The 16406-nt window shown below is 50.2% G+C and overlaps 1 protein-coding gene across 3 annotated transcripts in view; it reads right to left on the bottom strand.

The window, feature by feature from the left end:
* REXO1 (RNA exonuclease 1 homolog) overlaps positions 1-16406 on the bottom strand; it is a 45243-nt gene that overhangs the window by 17921 nt on the left and 10916 nt on the right. For all 3 annotated transcript variants that reach the window (XM_027703059.1, XM_027703057.1, XM_027703058.1), the window contains exons 2-6: positions 10710-12469; positions 6618-6719; positions 4216-4408; positions 3413-3576; positions 1235-1372 (exon numbers count right to left, since the gene is read on the bottom strand). In XM_027703059.1, coding sequence (XP_027558860.1) covers positions 1235-1372; positions 3413-3576; positions 4216-4408; positions 6618-6719; positions 10710-12469 — 2357 coding nt within the window. The remainder of the gene's footprint in view (positions 1-1234; positions 1373-3412; positions 3577-4215; positions 4409-6617; positions 6720-10709; positions 12470-16406) is intronic.

The following is a 16406-nucleotide window of genomic DNA, read 5'->3' as shown; positions in this document are numbered from 1 at the left end:
AGGGACCTTAAAGATCATCACCACACACTCTCCTCCCTCTCTTCCCAGGATCCCACAACGGTTGGGGTTGGAAAGGACCTTAAAGATCGTTTTCCACCCTCCTGCTGTGGCAGGGACACCTTTCACTAGCCCAGGCTGCTCCAAGCCCTGTCCAACCTGGCCCTGGGCACTTGCAGGGAAGGGGCAGCCACAGCTGCTCTTGCTTTCGGGGAAAAGAAACGTTTGGCTCTTAAAATACAGACTCCAAGTATGACAGCAAAAAAAAAAAAAACAAAACTGCCTGACAAGGAATTGAGTCATGAATACATGGCACAAATATGCACTGGTTTGGGGCCTGCTCAGGTGAGTCAGAGAAAAAAAATAATGGGTTTTAAGCAAAGTGCTGAAAAAAGCATTTTCGTGGGAAACTCACCCTGAGAGATTAACAAAGCAGTTCTGGAACTGCCTGGGAAAGGCTGTGCTCCCCACTGTGGTGCAGCACAAGATCTTAACTGTTCAGAAAAATAAGTTTGGCAAATGGTGGCTCCTTGGATGCAACAGGAACGTTTTCCCCAGGGAGCTGTGAGGGTGAAATCCCACAGGAGAAATCCTCGTGGCACCTGCTCTGCTTACAGAACACCCCACACAATGGCCTGTGTTTACCCAACTTACACTAATGGCCAAAGTTTCCCAATAAAGTATATTAGTGCCTCAACTCTGCTTTTGGAACTCCCACTGTACAGTTCCTACTGCCTGAAGGCTCCGCAAAAGTCTCCTGAAAAGCCTCCACAAGGAACAACTCCCAACCAATTCCATGTATCCCAGACACTTCCCTGTGCTCAGCACTCAGATTCCAGGAGGTGTTTCCTGCTGTACCAGAGCAACAGCTCTTTCTGTCCAGCTGGACCACAATGCACATTCCCCTTGCATTCCTCTTCTGGGCTCATTAAAACACATCAAATGAAGGGAAAGATGGGACTTCCCATTGGAACCCCCACGGGAATTCCACTCTCTGTTGCCCAGTCTGGAATTATTTAAGGCCAGTTTCCTCTAGAGAACCGTGTGTGGATAGAAGAGTTCCCACAGAACCACGGAATGCTTTGGGTTGGACGTTAAGGATCATCCAGTTCCCACTCCCAAGTCTTTGCAGGCACAAATCCAAGCCAGTTTTCTGGATCTGCTACAGTTTTAGAAGGTCTTGGCCTTTATTCCCAGCTGCAAACTCTGCTCCTGAGAAGCAAGGGGCTGTACAGACCTTGTCAAAGGCTTCCTGGGAGGAGGAGCAGAACTTCAGGCACTCATCAATGAAGAGATTGAGATATCTTTGCCGAATGTTTGTTGGGACTTTAGCACCAAATTCTGTGGGAATAACAGGCCTCTGTAAGCTGGGGCTCTGGAGATGAGACAGAGAGAGAGAGAGAGGCTGGTCAGGCTTTAGGAAGTTGCTCCAAGTCTCTCCTATTTCCTGCTGTTATTAATACTGCTGTGACTTCCTTTCTGAAAACCTGCCCAAAAGCTGAGCATAACTTGCATCAGTTTTGGTGCTAAAAATACCCCTTGGAGATCCTGTGCCACCTGCAGCATTTGAACCATCAAAAACAAGTGTGGTTCATTCTGCAGCTCACCCAGGGGGCCAAGGACTGCAGGGGCCTCAGTCACAGCCCTGCGTGCACACACAGCATTCCAGAGGGGGAAAATGCTGACATTCCCACCAGGAGGGTCAGGAGGAGGATGGTCCCACGCTCTGAACTGGAGCTGTGACACGTGACACCAGCTATGGGGGTGGGTTTTGGTCCAGGAGGCCCCTCCTGCCAGGTTGGCAGCCAGCAAAACCCTCCCACCTCCCGGGGCATTCCTGGAACTTTACTGCCCTGGGGTTTTTTCTTCCTTGTTTAATGCCAATCATGATGTTCCTGAAAGGATTCTCCCCCTTCAACAGAATGACAAGTTTCTCAAGCACAGCACCTGCATGTCAGACCAAGTTATGACCTCCCACTGCAGCTTTCCATTTAACACCAGTTTGTTCCTCAAATCACACAATTTGCCTCTTTCTCAGAGAGGAAGTTGTACATTCATCTCTAAAACACCCAACTGTTCTCCATTCCCCCTCAAGAGACATCCACAAACCAAACCATCTGCTGCAATCTGGAGTAAAAACAGCTCTCTGGAAGATGTGAGCACGTTCCAAGGGGAGAAACTGGTCCCACCTCAATGGGAAAAGTGCTCATTTCCCCCAGGACATTTCCACTTTGATGCTCTGTTCAAGGGGATTTGGTCCTTTCCATTAAATACATATATATATATATTCTCAATCTCTAATATGATACCCTTAAGCACCTCTGTAACACTGGCAAATATTTTATCCTTTCAGTTGTTTCTTCTATTTTTAATCAGCTGAGAGTTTTATGTTACTGTGGCTGCTGTTTGGGTGGGGAAAGAAGAAAATGGCTTTTCACTCTTATAGAAATAATCAGAGCATGTTATCACATATCTTGACACCAGATATCACCAGTAAGAATATCCTGGCACCAACCACATTCCTTCCATCAGGAATCCTACTCTGAATTGTCTCAGTGTGTAACAGGCTTCCCAGTGCTCATGGGGAAAGGAGGGACTTGTAGAATCATGGAATGGTTTGGGTGGGAAGGGATCTTAAACCTCCTGCCATGGGCAGGGACACCTTCCACCATCCCAGGCTGCTCCTCTGATCCAACCTGGCCTTGGACACTCCCAGGGATGGGGCAGCCACAGCTTCTCTGGGCAACCTGGGCCAGGGCCTCCCCACCCTCACAGCCAAGAATTCCTTCCCAATATCCCATCTAACTCTGCCTTCCTTTTCATCCTTCATCTTAAGGCCATTCCCCCTTTTCCTGTCACTCTGTTAAGTGACTTCTTTGCTGAGGGACTCAGAGCAAAAGTACCCAAAGGCTGGGCAGGCATCCCAATGAAAAACAAACAAACAAATAGTTTTTCCCCCTAAATATTTACAGCAGCACGAAGTTCAGTGGTCACATTTTACTGCCTAGGTCACAGTGGCACATTATTCCCAACCACTTGCCTCAGCCTGGCCCACAGAGCCCGGGAAGGCCATGAATCCATCTGTGTCCTTTGAACTCCAGAGGCTCTGAATCCCTGCCCCAAAGAGTTGCACCCCTGGGCAGTGAGAACAAGAGAAGGCTCAGACTGAGCAGGAGGGATCAATACCCAAAGAGATCAGAGCAGCACTTAAGCACCTCTGTCTTTTTAAGCTCCTGCCCCCAAGGGTGTTTCATTTTTTACACGATGCCATCGAGGAAAACCACAGGAAGAAACAAACCCATTTAACCAACCCAATCAAAACCCCACTTCCAGGGAGTGCTAAGTTTGGAACAGCCTGATCAGACACACCACCCTCAGCGAGGAATGAGAGGAGAAGAATTCAAATCTCCCTTACCTGCAAGGAGGGAACGTGGGCTACCCTTTTGGGCACGATGGTGCTGGTGGTCTTGGAAGCCATCCCAGCTAAGGTGCAAGCCTTGAGAGGGAGGGTGGGGGCTTCAGAGTCATTGGAAGGTGTGACACTCTTGCCAGCAACAGCTGTCTTGCTGCTCCCAAGGCCTGCAGGGGACAGAAAACAGCCAGGTAGGAATCCTCCCACGGGCTCCGGGCTGCCAGAGGGAACTCACTATCATCACAGGCCAATGCTGCCAGCTGGTGTTTTTATCAAATCCAAGTCTCCAAAGGGATACAAATTGGGTAATTTTACCAGCTCCCAGGCAGGGATGAAGGAACCTCCTGCCAGGAAAGGTGCCTCATTTCTGTTTGTTTTGGGGTAACTGAGTCAGCAGAGTTTAAAGAGGTGACTCTGTCGCTGCAAGGCACTGACTGAGTCACGTCAGCTCTGACTACAAAGGGACAGCACCGAGCATTAATTAGCACTTCCCTCCTGCTCTGTGCCACCTCTGAAGGCTTAGATGGAAGGGGGAACAAGGAGCAAACCCAACCCAAGGAAGAAACAGAAAAAGGAAAGGCTGAGGTGAGGGAGGCAGGGTGAGAGATGAGGTTGGACGTCCGGCCTGCTGCTTTTTGGAACAGGATGGAATTCCTCAGAGAAAGGCCTTCCACTGTCACTGTCAGCAAAGATTCAAGTCTCAACACATCTCCTGATAGCTTCACATCTGCCCTGGAGACACTTAAACCCAAGGCAGTGTGTTTTACCAGGGGGAGCACAGGACAGCGATCCCAACCACCACTTACTTTGCTTGGCTGCTGCGGCGAGGGCGGCATTTGGCACGTGGGCAATCCTCCTCTTTTCTCCTGGCAAAGAGAGAGAGGCCTTCTGAACCAGCTGTGCTGCCTGCTGCTGAGCCAGCTGGATCCTCTGGTAGCACACCTCCTGGGCCGTGGGGGGACGGTAGGGCCGCACCACGGGCTTGCTCGGGGCCTCTGCCTGCACACACAAAGCGCCGTCAGAGCCTCCCCCCGCCGGGCCCATCCCCGCCCCACAGAGGCTCCTCACCCCCTCTCCTGGCACCAACAGGGCTCTGGGAGGAGAAGATGCCAACTGTCTTCCAGAGCAAAACAGTCAGAGTCACCCATCCACAACCGTGGCATTAATGATTCACCCCCCCGGGGAGGCCTCCCGGCACGTTCCTCGGTTGGCAGGTGGTGTTTGAACTGCTTTTAATGGTGTGATGTTCCCCATCACTGTTCCCAACCCACTTCTGGGCCCTGCCAACACTCTGAGGCTTGCACTGGAACATAAATGTAGCAAATGTAGCCCTGTGCTGCCTACTTTGGTTTGTACTGCAATGGAAAAGTGACAATTGGCCTCCACTCCCCTTTGTACATGATGCTGAGCTTCACAGCTCTGTCCCTGCACATCCACCTCTCTGCACCCTCCTTCCAGGTCTCCATTCTGGAGCTCCCTAAAAGCCTCACAAATATGTATTTATGGGATTAGAGCACGACACGAGCTGAGCTCTGCATTTCCAACAGGCTCTGTCCCTGCCCGCTTCTGGAGGCACCTCAGCACCAACAGGTTCCACGTGCTCTTCCTTTGATGCCCAAATTTAGGCTGCAGGAAAAGTGCCAGAAATGATGTCAGCAAAGAGAGAAGTTTTCTAGCAGCAGAAGTAGTACAAACTTCTCCACACTACTTAATAACCTTTGAAATCTGAGGAACAGGCCTTGCCTCCTGGGATCCCTTCAAGAGAAGGGTCAATGTAACGCAGCAAATTGGGGGTGAGCTGGCACCTCCTGCATTCCTGGCCTCTGATGCTGCCACCAGCTTCTGGATGCCAAACTGAGTGCAGTCAGACATTAATTATAATGACAGACTTCTGAGCAGGACAGGCCACTCATTTGGTGCCTCACCTCTGGGTCATTTCCCCCGGCAACCCCAGCCCAGCTCGGCTCCCTCCCCTCCTGCTGCTCAGGGCTTGAGCTACAAATCAAGACTGAGCAAATATTGCATTTGGAGGGACATGGCAAAGCACAGGGCTCGGTTCTGTGTGGAAAAGCAGCAGTTCAGGTCTGACAGCACCTGCTGGACAGAGGAGCTGAGACACTGCAGGGAATGCCGGTGCCAGAGCTGCCCCCAGAGCTCACCAGATTGGCTCTGTTTGCCCAAGCAGAGCCCCTGCTGGGGCTCCCAGCTTTGGAAAGCATTTTTGGGATCAGCTGTCACATTAAGAAAATATATTTAAAGGTCTGTACATGCCTAAAAGGCGCCTCGTTACGATAAATGTTTGAGTTAATGAATTTCCAAGCCATTTGCTTCGGTCTCTTATCTCTTCACTTGGGAAGAAAGGGCCCTTATCAAACCACACGAACTGGCTGAAGATATGTAGTTAAATAAAACACATTGTATTGACCTCAGGGCTTCAAATTATTAAAAGCAAAAAAAAAAAAACCTCTTTCCTGGGCAGAGAGGAAAGGAAGAACAATTAATTTGGACTACCCAGCTCAAATCAGTGTGTAAGTCTCCACTCTTATCCTGCTGGAACATAAAACTAATCTGTGCTCAGCACCTGGAGGGAAAAACATTAAACCCGCAGAGAAAACATGAATTAAAATCCCAGGGAGAAAGGAATGAAAAAATCAGAATGTCTTCCTTGCCTTTTTCTCTTTTTTTTTTTTTTTAATTCTTCTCCTCTGTATTTTTACAGTTGGGAAAGAAGAGGATCCAAACAGATACTGCTGATACTCTTGGCTGATTCAGAACAGATGTCAGGCAATGGTTTTAACCATCTGACAAAATTCCTGCAGCTTTTAGCTCCACAAGACACAGAAAAGCAGCATCAGGCACAGAGTGACCTGTTGTGTCCAGCTAATTTTTACCTAAGTCACTGAATGAAGCTATGCTGGAGAAAAATGAACATCTCAACCTATCCCAAAGGGTTACAAACTGCAGAATCCATTCATGCTTCCACAGCTTACAAATTTTATTAGAGTTTTGCTGCCATTTTTAACAGATGCCTAAACATGGGGTTTATTTAGGAATTAGAAGGAGAGGAGATAAAACTAACACAGACTGATTCCAGCACAAACAACTCACATGCCCCTGCCTGGCCCTGGGACTGCATCTTTTGGCAGGGTCAGGACAGAAAATCCTCACCTGAAAGAATCTAAACTTCTGCTTCTAAATCTGCACTTACATTTCCTTGTTTGACAAGATGAGAGATCCTTCTTTTCTGGCCAGGAAACAAGGTGGTTAAATTATCTTCTGCCTTTTCTTCATTGGCTTCCTCTTTGGATGGCTGGAAAAGAAAAGAACAAGCTCCCAAAACCCGAGCAGACCTGAAGATCCCTCTCACCAGGGAGATGTGAGAAGTCTCCTTTGGGGTGAGAACACGTGCTCAGCTGCTGAACCTCTGCAAGAAACCTTGGTTTGACCCCAGGAGCCACCAAGAAAGCCAAGGAACAGCAGCAGGACAGTCCCCACTCCACGAGCTGTGCCCAGGGCAGGACTGACACAACTCCGGGCAGCCCTGACCTGCCACAGGAGACCTGAGCCCCCCTCTCCTGCCAGCCACTCACACATCTCACCTCTCCTGGCATCCCTATAAAATCCAGGGGTGTTTGGGGTGGGTGTTTTTAAGAACCTGGGATCTGAGTCATTTCTGCCCCGGGCAGGTCCTCCCAACCTGCTGGACACCAAAGCACGGTGCCCCCACCCCACCTTTAGGGAAAGGGTTCTCTGCAGGTTTATCCACAGCTGAAACAGCAGAAAGGGAGGTGACAAAGGTCCCACCTGCACCCCCAGAGCCCCAGGAGGAAGGAACAGCCCCTCTCCAGCCACAGCTACTCTGAGCTCACACGTCAGAGCTGCTCCTGGACAGGGGGAACAGCTTTAAAACCCGCTTTGAATTCGACTCAGTTGTTAATTTATACACAACACACCTCATGAGCTTATTTTGCAAAACTCCAGCTGCTCTCCAGGTAATCTCACCTGCAGTTTTCCAACACAACCCCTGGCAAAGCTCTGAGATGAGCCTGAGAACCTCTGGAATTCAGCAACAAGGCTGGATTTGGGATGAGCTCAGACACCACTTGGGATGAGCTTGTGTCCAGCAGCACAAGGACACTCAGGATGAGCACTTCCCACTGAACTACTCGGCTCTCCAGGAACTCCAGAGTCTGTTCATTCACTTACATCCCTAATGAACTCTCTCACAAAGCCATTCTTCCTGGTGGAAAAGCACCACACTGCCCTGCACCTGCAGAATCACAGAATCCTGGAATATCCTGAGTGGGAAGGGACCCCCAAGGATCATCCAGTCCAACTCCTGGCCCTGCCCAGGACACCCCAACAATCCCACCCTGTGACTGAGAGTGTTCTTCCTGGGGGAAGAATCTTTTCCTGATATCCACCCCAACCCTCTCCTGACTCACTACTGAGACCAAACAACACAGCCTCCATCCACAAAATCATTCCATCATCAAAAATCAATTCCCCACGACCAATCCCACCTGCCAGGTACCTCCTCACAGACCCCATCTCCCAGATGAGGGTCCCTCCATGGCAGGGTGTGTTCCTCCCTTCCCAGAGCAGCGGGAAATTCAATCCCAGTGCAGGGATGGAAGGGAGCAGGATGTGCAAGGGAGCCACACGTGGCTGCTGCCAGCTGAGCTCTGCCACTCTGGGCCACAATTCACTGTTTGCAGTGAGTGGCAGCCCCTGGTCCAGCACTTTCTGAATTCAGGGATTAGTAATTCCCACCACAGATATTGTGCCCTTTAACTATTTTCACTTAAACTGAGAAAAAAGGAGGGAAAAAAAAGCCCAAAATAGAGGTTTTTTCCTAGCTGGGAATACTAAACAGCAGAATTTTAAACAAGCAATGCTTAAGAGTTGAGAAGAAAACCATCATACAGAACTGGTTTATAGTTTCTTCTGCCCAGGAGTTCTGTGTGAGTGCAAAAAAGGTCTTTAATTGCCAGTAACACAGAGTTCCCTGAGACAGCCTGGGGACATCAGTGCACCAGAGAGCTCAGCAGAAAGCTTCAACAGTCCAGCTCCTGGATCCCTCCTCCCCACGCTGCACATGCAGTGCCCTGTGTGCTCCACACACAGATGGTCCTGACTGAGGGAGTTTTGTTCCCTGCACCCTCCCAGTCACAAAAGCTGAACACCAGCACTGATTCCTGGGGTGGGTTTGGAACTCAACAGTCGATCCCAAGGGGAGGAACTGCCTTTTCCCCACGTGGATCCTGCTGCACTCACCTGCCCCTCCCTCACACCAACCACCCCTAAGGGAGCCTGGGGGTGAAGGGGCCTAAACTGGGACACACTGGTGTCCCAGTGCCTCCACTATCTTGGATGCAGGATGGCTGCAGCTGAAGCCACTTGGTAATTCCTTGGATAAGCAGGTTTGTCCCTCAGTGCTCCCTCTGCCCCAGCACACACAGGGCACCTGATTTTGTCACATTAAGCCCCCTCCAGGGCCTAAAGGGGCTCCAGGAGAGCTGGAGAGGGACTGGGGACAAGGGATGGAGGGACAGGAATGGCTTCCCAGTGCCAGAGGGCAGGGTGACATGGGATATTGGGAGGGAATTCTTCCCTGTGAGGGTTGCCCAGAGCAGCTGTGGCTGCCCCATCCCTGGAAGTGTCCAAGGCCAGGTTGGACAGGGCTTGGAGCAACCTGAGCTAGTGGGAGGTGTCCCTGCCCATGGCAGAGGGTGGGACTGGATGGGCTTTAAGGTCCTTTCCAGCCCAAACCATTCCATGATTCTCCCAGGTAACACAGCTGACCCAGCAGCCCCAGCACTCCTGGGCTGCACTCACAGGGATAAAACCAGACACAAGGTGGGGGTGTTTTCTCAATGTTGCCAAGTTTGTCACCTTTTACTTCCATAAAGCTCTTTCCAATCTAAGTCCCTGGACACCAAAACCATCACCCACAGAACCTGAGCGTGCTGGGTCTGACAGCAGCTCCCAACTCCTGCTGGTGCCCAGGATCTGCGCTGGGATCGAGGCCTTGTCCTCCCGCCCTGTCAGACTGGGATGGCAGAAGATGAAGGACAACTTTTATATGCTCCTGATTCCGTGCCTCAGATGCTGGGAGGGGGATCACTGCCAGAGGCTGCTTTGTAGCCATTTACACTTAGGATCATGGAATTGTTAAGGTTGGAAAAGATCTCTAAGATCACCAAGTCCAGCCACCAGCCCAGCACCACCACTGTGGTCACCACTAACCCATGGCCCCAAGGGCCACATCCACATGTTGTCTGAACACTTGCAGGGATGGTGACTCCACCACTGCCCTGGGCAGCCTCTTTCAATGCTTGACAACCCTTTCTGTGAAGAAATTTTCCCCAGTATCCAACCTGACCCTCCCCTGGCACAACTTGGGGTTGTTCCCTCTCCTCCTGTCCCTTGTTCCCTGGGAGCAGAGCCCGACCTCCCCCCCGGCTCCCCCCTCCTGTCAGGGGGTTGCAGAAGGTCCCCCCTGAGTCTCATTTTCTCCAGGCTGAGCCCCCCCAGCTCCCTCAGCTGCTCCTGCTGCTCCAGCCCCTTCCCCAGCTCCGTTCCCTTCCCTGGACACGCTCCAGCCCCTCAATGTCTCTCTCACTGTGAGGGCTCCCTTTGGTTTTGATCTTCAAAAATGAGGGTCTTTCATCCTCCAGGGACCACCTCAGTCAAAGCCTTTTTATGTAAATACTCTCTTTTTACCTCCTTACTCTGAATCCTCTTGTACCATTGGAAGAAACTTTACCCTCCACTTCTTGTTTGCACCACCCACAAGGTACCCAGAGACTCTCATGAACTATGTGCAGTATGAATTTAAAATAGGAAACGGGAATTTGGGGAGTCTCCAAAGTGTCCAGTGACAAGTACATGGACTTACTTGCACCAATACACTGTCCAGGTTTTATCCCTGTGTTCCTTAAACTCTGCTGCAAGAAGAAGACATTGCCCACACTGGCAAATTCAGCTTTGAAAGGCCCAAAACTTGCTCTCTGAAGCCTTTTCTCCAGCCACCCGGGCCACCACTGTCCTCAAGCCAGGTGGAGACAGAAGGAACTGATACCCCTGACAGCTAAAGGCTGTTCCCCACAAAAGGGAACCGGATCCTTACATTTCCCAGCAGGTAAATTCAGGTGCAAACTCTTCCAAGCACTCAGCCGTGACAAGGACGAGATTCTTCCAGCCCTTCAGGTACTTGAAATGAGCAGCACCACCAAATTAAACCAGAACCCTTCCACCTCTGGAGGGTGGAGAACCCACCACCCCAACCCAGCATTACCTGCTTCCCCAGCCTTCCCTTGTCTTCGGTCTTCACATCTGTGGACTCGTTAAAAATCCTGAGACACTCCTCCATGGGGTCTGACTCGAAGTCCACGTCCTTCTCCAGGATGGAATAGTCAATGTCATCGGACGTGGAGGAAGATGAGGAGGACCTGGACAGCCTGGAGCGCTTGGCTTTCCGTGTCCTCTCCCTGTTGCTCTCCGAGGCCGAGCCGGAGTCGCCCCCGTCCGAGTCCGAGCTCAGGGCGCGCAGGGAGGACGCCAAAGGTCGGCCCTCGGCCTCGTCCTCCCCGCTCTCGTCCCCAAACAGGTCCACGTGGCTCAAACTCCGCTGCTTCCGGCCCTTCTTGGCCTCCCCTTTTCCCGCAGGACCGACCTTTTCTTTCTTCCTCTCCACTCCCGCAGTCTTGGTCCCTTTCTCCTTGTTTTTCCGGCCTGAGGTTTCCTTCCCGTTTTTCACGTCCCCTGATTTGCTCTGGGAGTCCTTCTTGCTGCTCCCCCCTTTCTCTGTGCTGGAGCCCTTGCTCACACCCTCGCTCTTGCTTTTTCCTGAGCTGCTGCTGCTGGACTTGGATTTTTCTTTCTTGAGCCCATCCGCTCTTTCTGACTTCTGCTTTTCAGGTTTCTTTAAGTTCCCATCTGTTTTCACTTTGACACTTTTATCTTTGCAGTTTTTCTCTTCATTCTTGGTTTTCAATTTTTCTTCTTTCTTGAGCACTTTGCCTTTTTCTGTATTTTTACTCTTCTCCTTCTTCCCGGCCTCACCGGGGCCTGGTGTCTTACTAAGGTCTGATTTCTTCTTTTTTGTTTTGTCTTTTGAGTCTTTGCTTTTATTTTCAGCCTCCTGGCTGTTCTTACCAGAGCACAATTTCACAGCTTTTGTGTTCTTGTCTGGCAAGTTTTTGGCAAGGTTTTTCTGTGAGCTTGGAGGGTCCTCCCTGCCACGCTGTGCCTGGGATTTGCCATCCAGTTTGGTGCTCAGCTCTTTGCTGGAGAGCTCGTTTGACTCACTCTCAGAACCAGCTTTGGATGGTGAACTACCAGAAGCTGTTTTACATTCCACATCAGCCTCATCCTCGGAGGAGGAGAACCTGGCAAACACCTCGAAGTCATCGGGGTCTTCACAGAGCTTCTTCCGTGAGGGAGAGTAGGATTCCTCATAATCAGCCACCCTTTCCCTCTTGGACCCCTTGGGCTCCTTGGTCGTGGCTTTGCTCAAAAGCCTGGCTGAGTAATTGGAAAGGGGGTCGTATTCCAAGTCTGTGGAAGGTTTGGAGTCATCGATCACGTACTTGTTGTTGGTGACAGTGCTGCTGTATTTTTTACTCTGCACCACAGCCTTGGGAATATATTCCAGAGCGCTCCCTTTGGATCGGGAGGAGTCCAGAGTGTATTTACTCGAGCGGCCAGCAGCAGTGAGAGGGGTGGGGTTGTAGTCTGAGTTATTGTTGAAGTTGTAGCTCCCTGGATTGTACTCCAAGGAGGCAAAGGAATCATTCTGAGTCCCAGCAGCCGACACGGGCGGGTTTGAGAGGAGTGAGGAGCCCTCTGAGGCACCAAACTCCTTCGTGGTTTCCAGCAGCTCCTCGTATTTCTTCTGCTCTCTCTCCACCTCATTTTTCACAGCTTCGATGGCCTTGTTGACCAGCTCCAGCTCCAGAATTCCGGGTGTCACGTCTGTAAGATCAGCCAGGGTGCCATCCTCCGTCTCCAGCGAGGCCCTGGGAAGCTCTGGGTTGTAGGGATCATATCCTCGCTCTGTAGAAAAGGAATTAAACATCATTTACTGCCAGCAATTCAAGTAAAATTTTCTTTAGCAGAAAATCCAAAAGAGGTCTTTGTAAGGGCTGCTCTTATCAAAACCCAACCTTGCAGGACAACCAAAAGCACCACAGAATAAATAAACATTGGATACCAAAAGCCACCAGAGATGTTCTCGGGCCTAGACTAGACCAGACAGCACAAACTACTCTCAGGATTAAAGATCCATTAACAAAGGGCTTTTACTGCTCATGGAAATCTGTATAAACTAAATATTCTTCAGGGCACCAAAGAATAATCACAGTATTAGGCTCAGGAGGAGCTGAGTGTGCACTGAATTATCTGCTTAGTTCAAGGGAGCAACCAGGGTGGAAAGAGGATTCCAGCAAGAAACTCTGGATCAGGTTCTCACTTCTCAATGCCAATGCCCAGAGTCCACCAAAAGCCTCCAAGATTCCTCAAATCTCAAAGTTCCTCACGGCAGCTGCAGGAAAACCAGTCTTATTTGGTGAGGAAAAACCTCAACAGGCACAACTCAACCCCACGGAACAACCTCCAAACGGGAACACTGAACACCAGAACCTGCCCCTTTTCTGATGCTCCCCCTTCCACACAGGTCCTGAGGATGTGCTTTGGCCACACTGCACAGCTCTACAGGAGAGGTTCTGGTGATGATCCACCCTCTGGAACCACGTGGAAATGCCAAAGGAACCTGCCCAAGGGACAACTTCCCGACTGGAAAGTCCATTCCAGCTCATCCTGTAACGTTCACCTTCCAAAGGACACAGGAGCAGTTGTTCCAACCAGAAATGCTCTGCCACCAGCCCAGACTCTCCTTTCCCACTCATGGTGAAAAGGAGTGGGGCTGGATGAGCTTTAAGGTCCCTTCCAACCCAAACCATTCCATGATTCTTATAAAAACCACGTTTAGCAAGCTGACAGAAGCTACAGGTACATTAACAGCTGCTTCTTGACTCTGAACTGTTTTCAATCCTTGTTTTATCAGAGTGCCTCTGGATGCCAATATCCCAGAGGAGCCTTTTGTTCTTTCCTACAAGGACAGCAGTAAAACTGCCTTTCCAACATGGATATGCAGAAGAACCAAACAATAGGCAGAGAGATAAAAGACAGAACATAAAAATCCTCTCGGGCTTTTAAGAGGGATGACAGAATTTCTTGTAAGTCAGAAAGTGTTAAAGGAGCCGTTTCTCCCATTCCCACAAGACTGAGGGTTTGGAGGGGGTTGTTTTGGGTTTTTTGGGGGTGGGTTTGGGTTTTTTTGAGAGAGGATCCACACATGCACAGTTTCCTTTGGTAACAAGAACCTGTCTAGCAGTTGGTAGAACTGGCCCCTGAGGAAGCAGAGTAAGAGAGGTTAAAACAAAGGCAGTGGTTTCAGAAAATACTTTTTACCCCCTTGGGTTTGCCAAGTTTCTTTCCAAACCAATTAGCTCCTGATTGAACAGGGACTCTGGGCAATCACAGTGTGATGTCACCACCTTCAGAGGGACTGTCAGAGCCGTGCTCAGAGCCAGGAACGTGGGGAAGGAGGAACAAGGGGGTATTTCTACAACCAGTTCCCTTCCAGCTGTTGCAAAGAGCTTTAGTGATGACACAAGGAGCATTTCCAAACCCAGTGTGTGCCCTTCCCCTTTCTGACACCCAGCACAGCTCACACACAGGAGGAGAGGGAGGGAGGAGGTGGCAAACCAGAGCAGTGGACACGGGACAGGCTGATTCCAGAGCCCTGTTAGAAACCAGGGAGAAATGAAGGTAACAAGGAAAAACCACGAGCAAACCCAGATGCAAAGAACAGCAGCATCAAGGTGAGTGTAGGTCCAGATTATCAGAATTATTACGTATTAATACCAGCCTAAGAGCTGATAAGGAGCAGAGAGCCCTCCATACCCAACTCCTCATCTCTCACCACTCTGTGAAACATCAGCTCCATGGGGGCAGAGAAGACCAGCTGAGGAGTCAGTTATTACCCTCTGAATCAAGACTGAGACCTAAAATTTAGCACAGACATTTCAAGGGAAGAGCTGAAAGCCTGGCAGTGTGTGCACACCCGAGTATGAGGTGCCCTGTAAGGAGAGAACACAGAGTCTGCATCTAAAGACTTGTCAAAACGAGACAAAACCAAACCCAAACTACACAAAAGGCATCTTGTCCATGCAGAAAACCAAACTGTTTTAAATGTATCAGGATCAGGTAAAGCAGAAGACAAGCCAAGCACAGACCTGGTGTCTGAGCCTCTGCTGTTCATCTGCAGGACAAAACTAATGGCACGTTTTGTGTCGGGGGAACGAGGAGATGAAAACACACATTACAACCTCTGGACAAGAGATGGGCCAGGAAAGAGCTCTTGTGGAGGAGTGGAGGAGGCCTGATGGATCCCCCAGCACTGCTGATCAAAGGCTGCCTGGCCATGAAAGACTCTCTAAGTGGCTCCACGAAGCTCATCAGCACCAGCACCTCTGGCCACGGTGCATTTGCAGATAATGCAGGAGGGGGGTTTATTTATATAAACACACAAACAGAGAGAGCCATCGAGCCTCCAAAGTCAGAGAAATCAACCTGCTATCTCAAATCAGACCTGTCTAATTACACTCCCAGGAACCCAGGAGAGGGAAGGATCTCTCGGTGCCCAAGCCCAGATCCACCCACACACCCCCTTTGTACCACTGGGATCCCAGACTCAAAGGAGTCTGTTCACCTTTTGCTTTTATTCCTCTTCATTTCACTGATCTGGACACTCAGGATGTGAAGGGAGATTAAATACAGGATGAACTGCACCAGGTTTGCTGCTGTGATGTGAGAGATGTCTGCAGTTCCTGCTGGAGCCAAAGGAGGGAGAGGCACCATGTATTGAAATAACGCTTTTTGGAGGGATGTTTTACATGAAGTTGTGCCAGGGGGGTTGGGATGGATCTCAGGGAAAGGTTCTTCCCCCAGAGGGTGCTGGGGCACTGCCCAGGCTCCCCAGGGCAGTGGGCACGGCCCCAAGGCTGCCAGAGCTCCAGGAGGGTTTGGACAATGCTCTGAGGGACAGGGTGGCATTGTTGGGGTGTCCTGGGCAGGGCCAAGGCTTGGATCAGATGATCCTTGTGGGTCCCTTCCAGCTCAGGATGTTCTGTGGGATTCTGTAAAAGAGAGTCCACACTGTCCTTTGGGAATCACAAGATAATGAGACCTGAGATGCCAACCCCTGACAGGACTGTGAAAACTGCCATCAGGGCACTCTTTAAAGTACAAACTATTTTAATAAATTAACGTACCTCAGACATACGAAATAACCCTCCTAAGACAAACAGAGGTGAAGTTACCACCAACACTGCACAAAACAAGTCATTACTAATTTCCACAGGAGCTCAGTGAAGGTTTTCTTTAACCCAGCAATACTTCAGAGCACATCAAACTGAGCTGTGCTCAAATCAGCCCCTTCAGCACAGAGAATGTGGAGCACAAAACAAGATTCTGACAAAAACACAGGGCTGGCTGCACTTTTTGCTGGTTACTGCTGTGTTGGTTGTGGGACACAAGGCCTCAGTTCTGAGGTGGAGCTGGTTATTACAGAGCTTCTCTAATCCAGCAGCTCCTCCCTGGTCCTTCTAGTTTGGGCAACAGGCACGGGCAGTAAACAAAGCTGACATTAGAGAAGAATGGGAGGACAAGGTCAGCAGTGTGATGGTAAAACTTACTCTACAGTGAATCATTCTGGAGAAAAAGATGTCCCTTTTTTCTTCCTCCAGCACCCACCACAACACATACCTGAGATGCTTTAAATACAGAAAAGCCAAATGTGTGACGGGGGCTGGTCAGTGCAAACCTGCGGGGGCAGAATGTGGGACACAGAATCATGGAATGCTTTGGGTTGGAAGGGACCTTAAAGCTCATCTCATTCCACCCCCTGCCATGGGCAGGGACACCTTCC

Source organism: Neopelma chrysocephalum, unplaced genomic scaffold (genome assembly GCF_003984885.1).
Source record: "Neopelma chrysocephalum unplaced genomic scaffold, ASM398488v2 Primary Assembly neopelma1_201, whole genome shotgun sequence".
Classification (NCBI taxonomy): Eukaryota; Metazoa; Chordata; class Aves; order Passeriformes; family Pipridae; genus Neopelma; species Neopelma chrysocephalum.
Note: the sequence above shows the minus strand (reverse complement) of the source record. Positions and strands in the feature narration are given on the sequence as shown.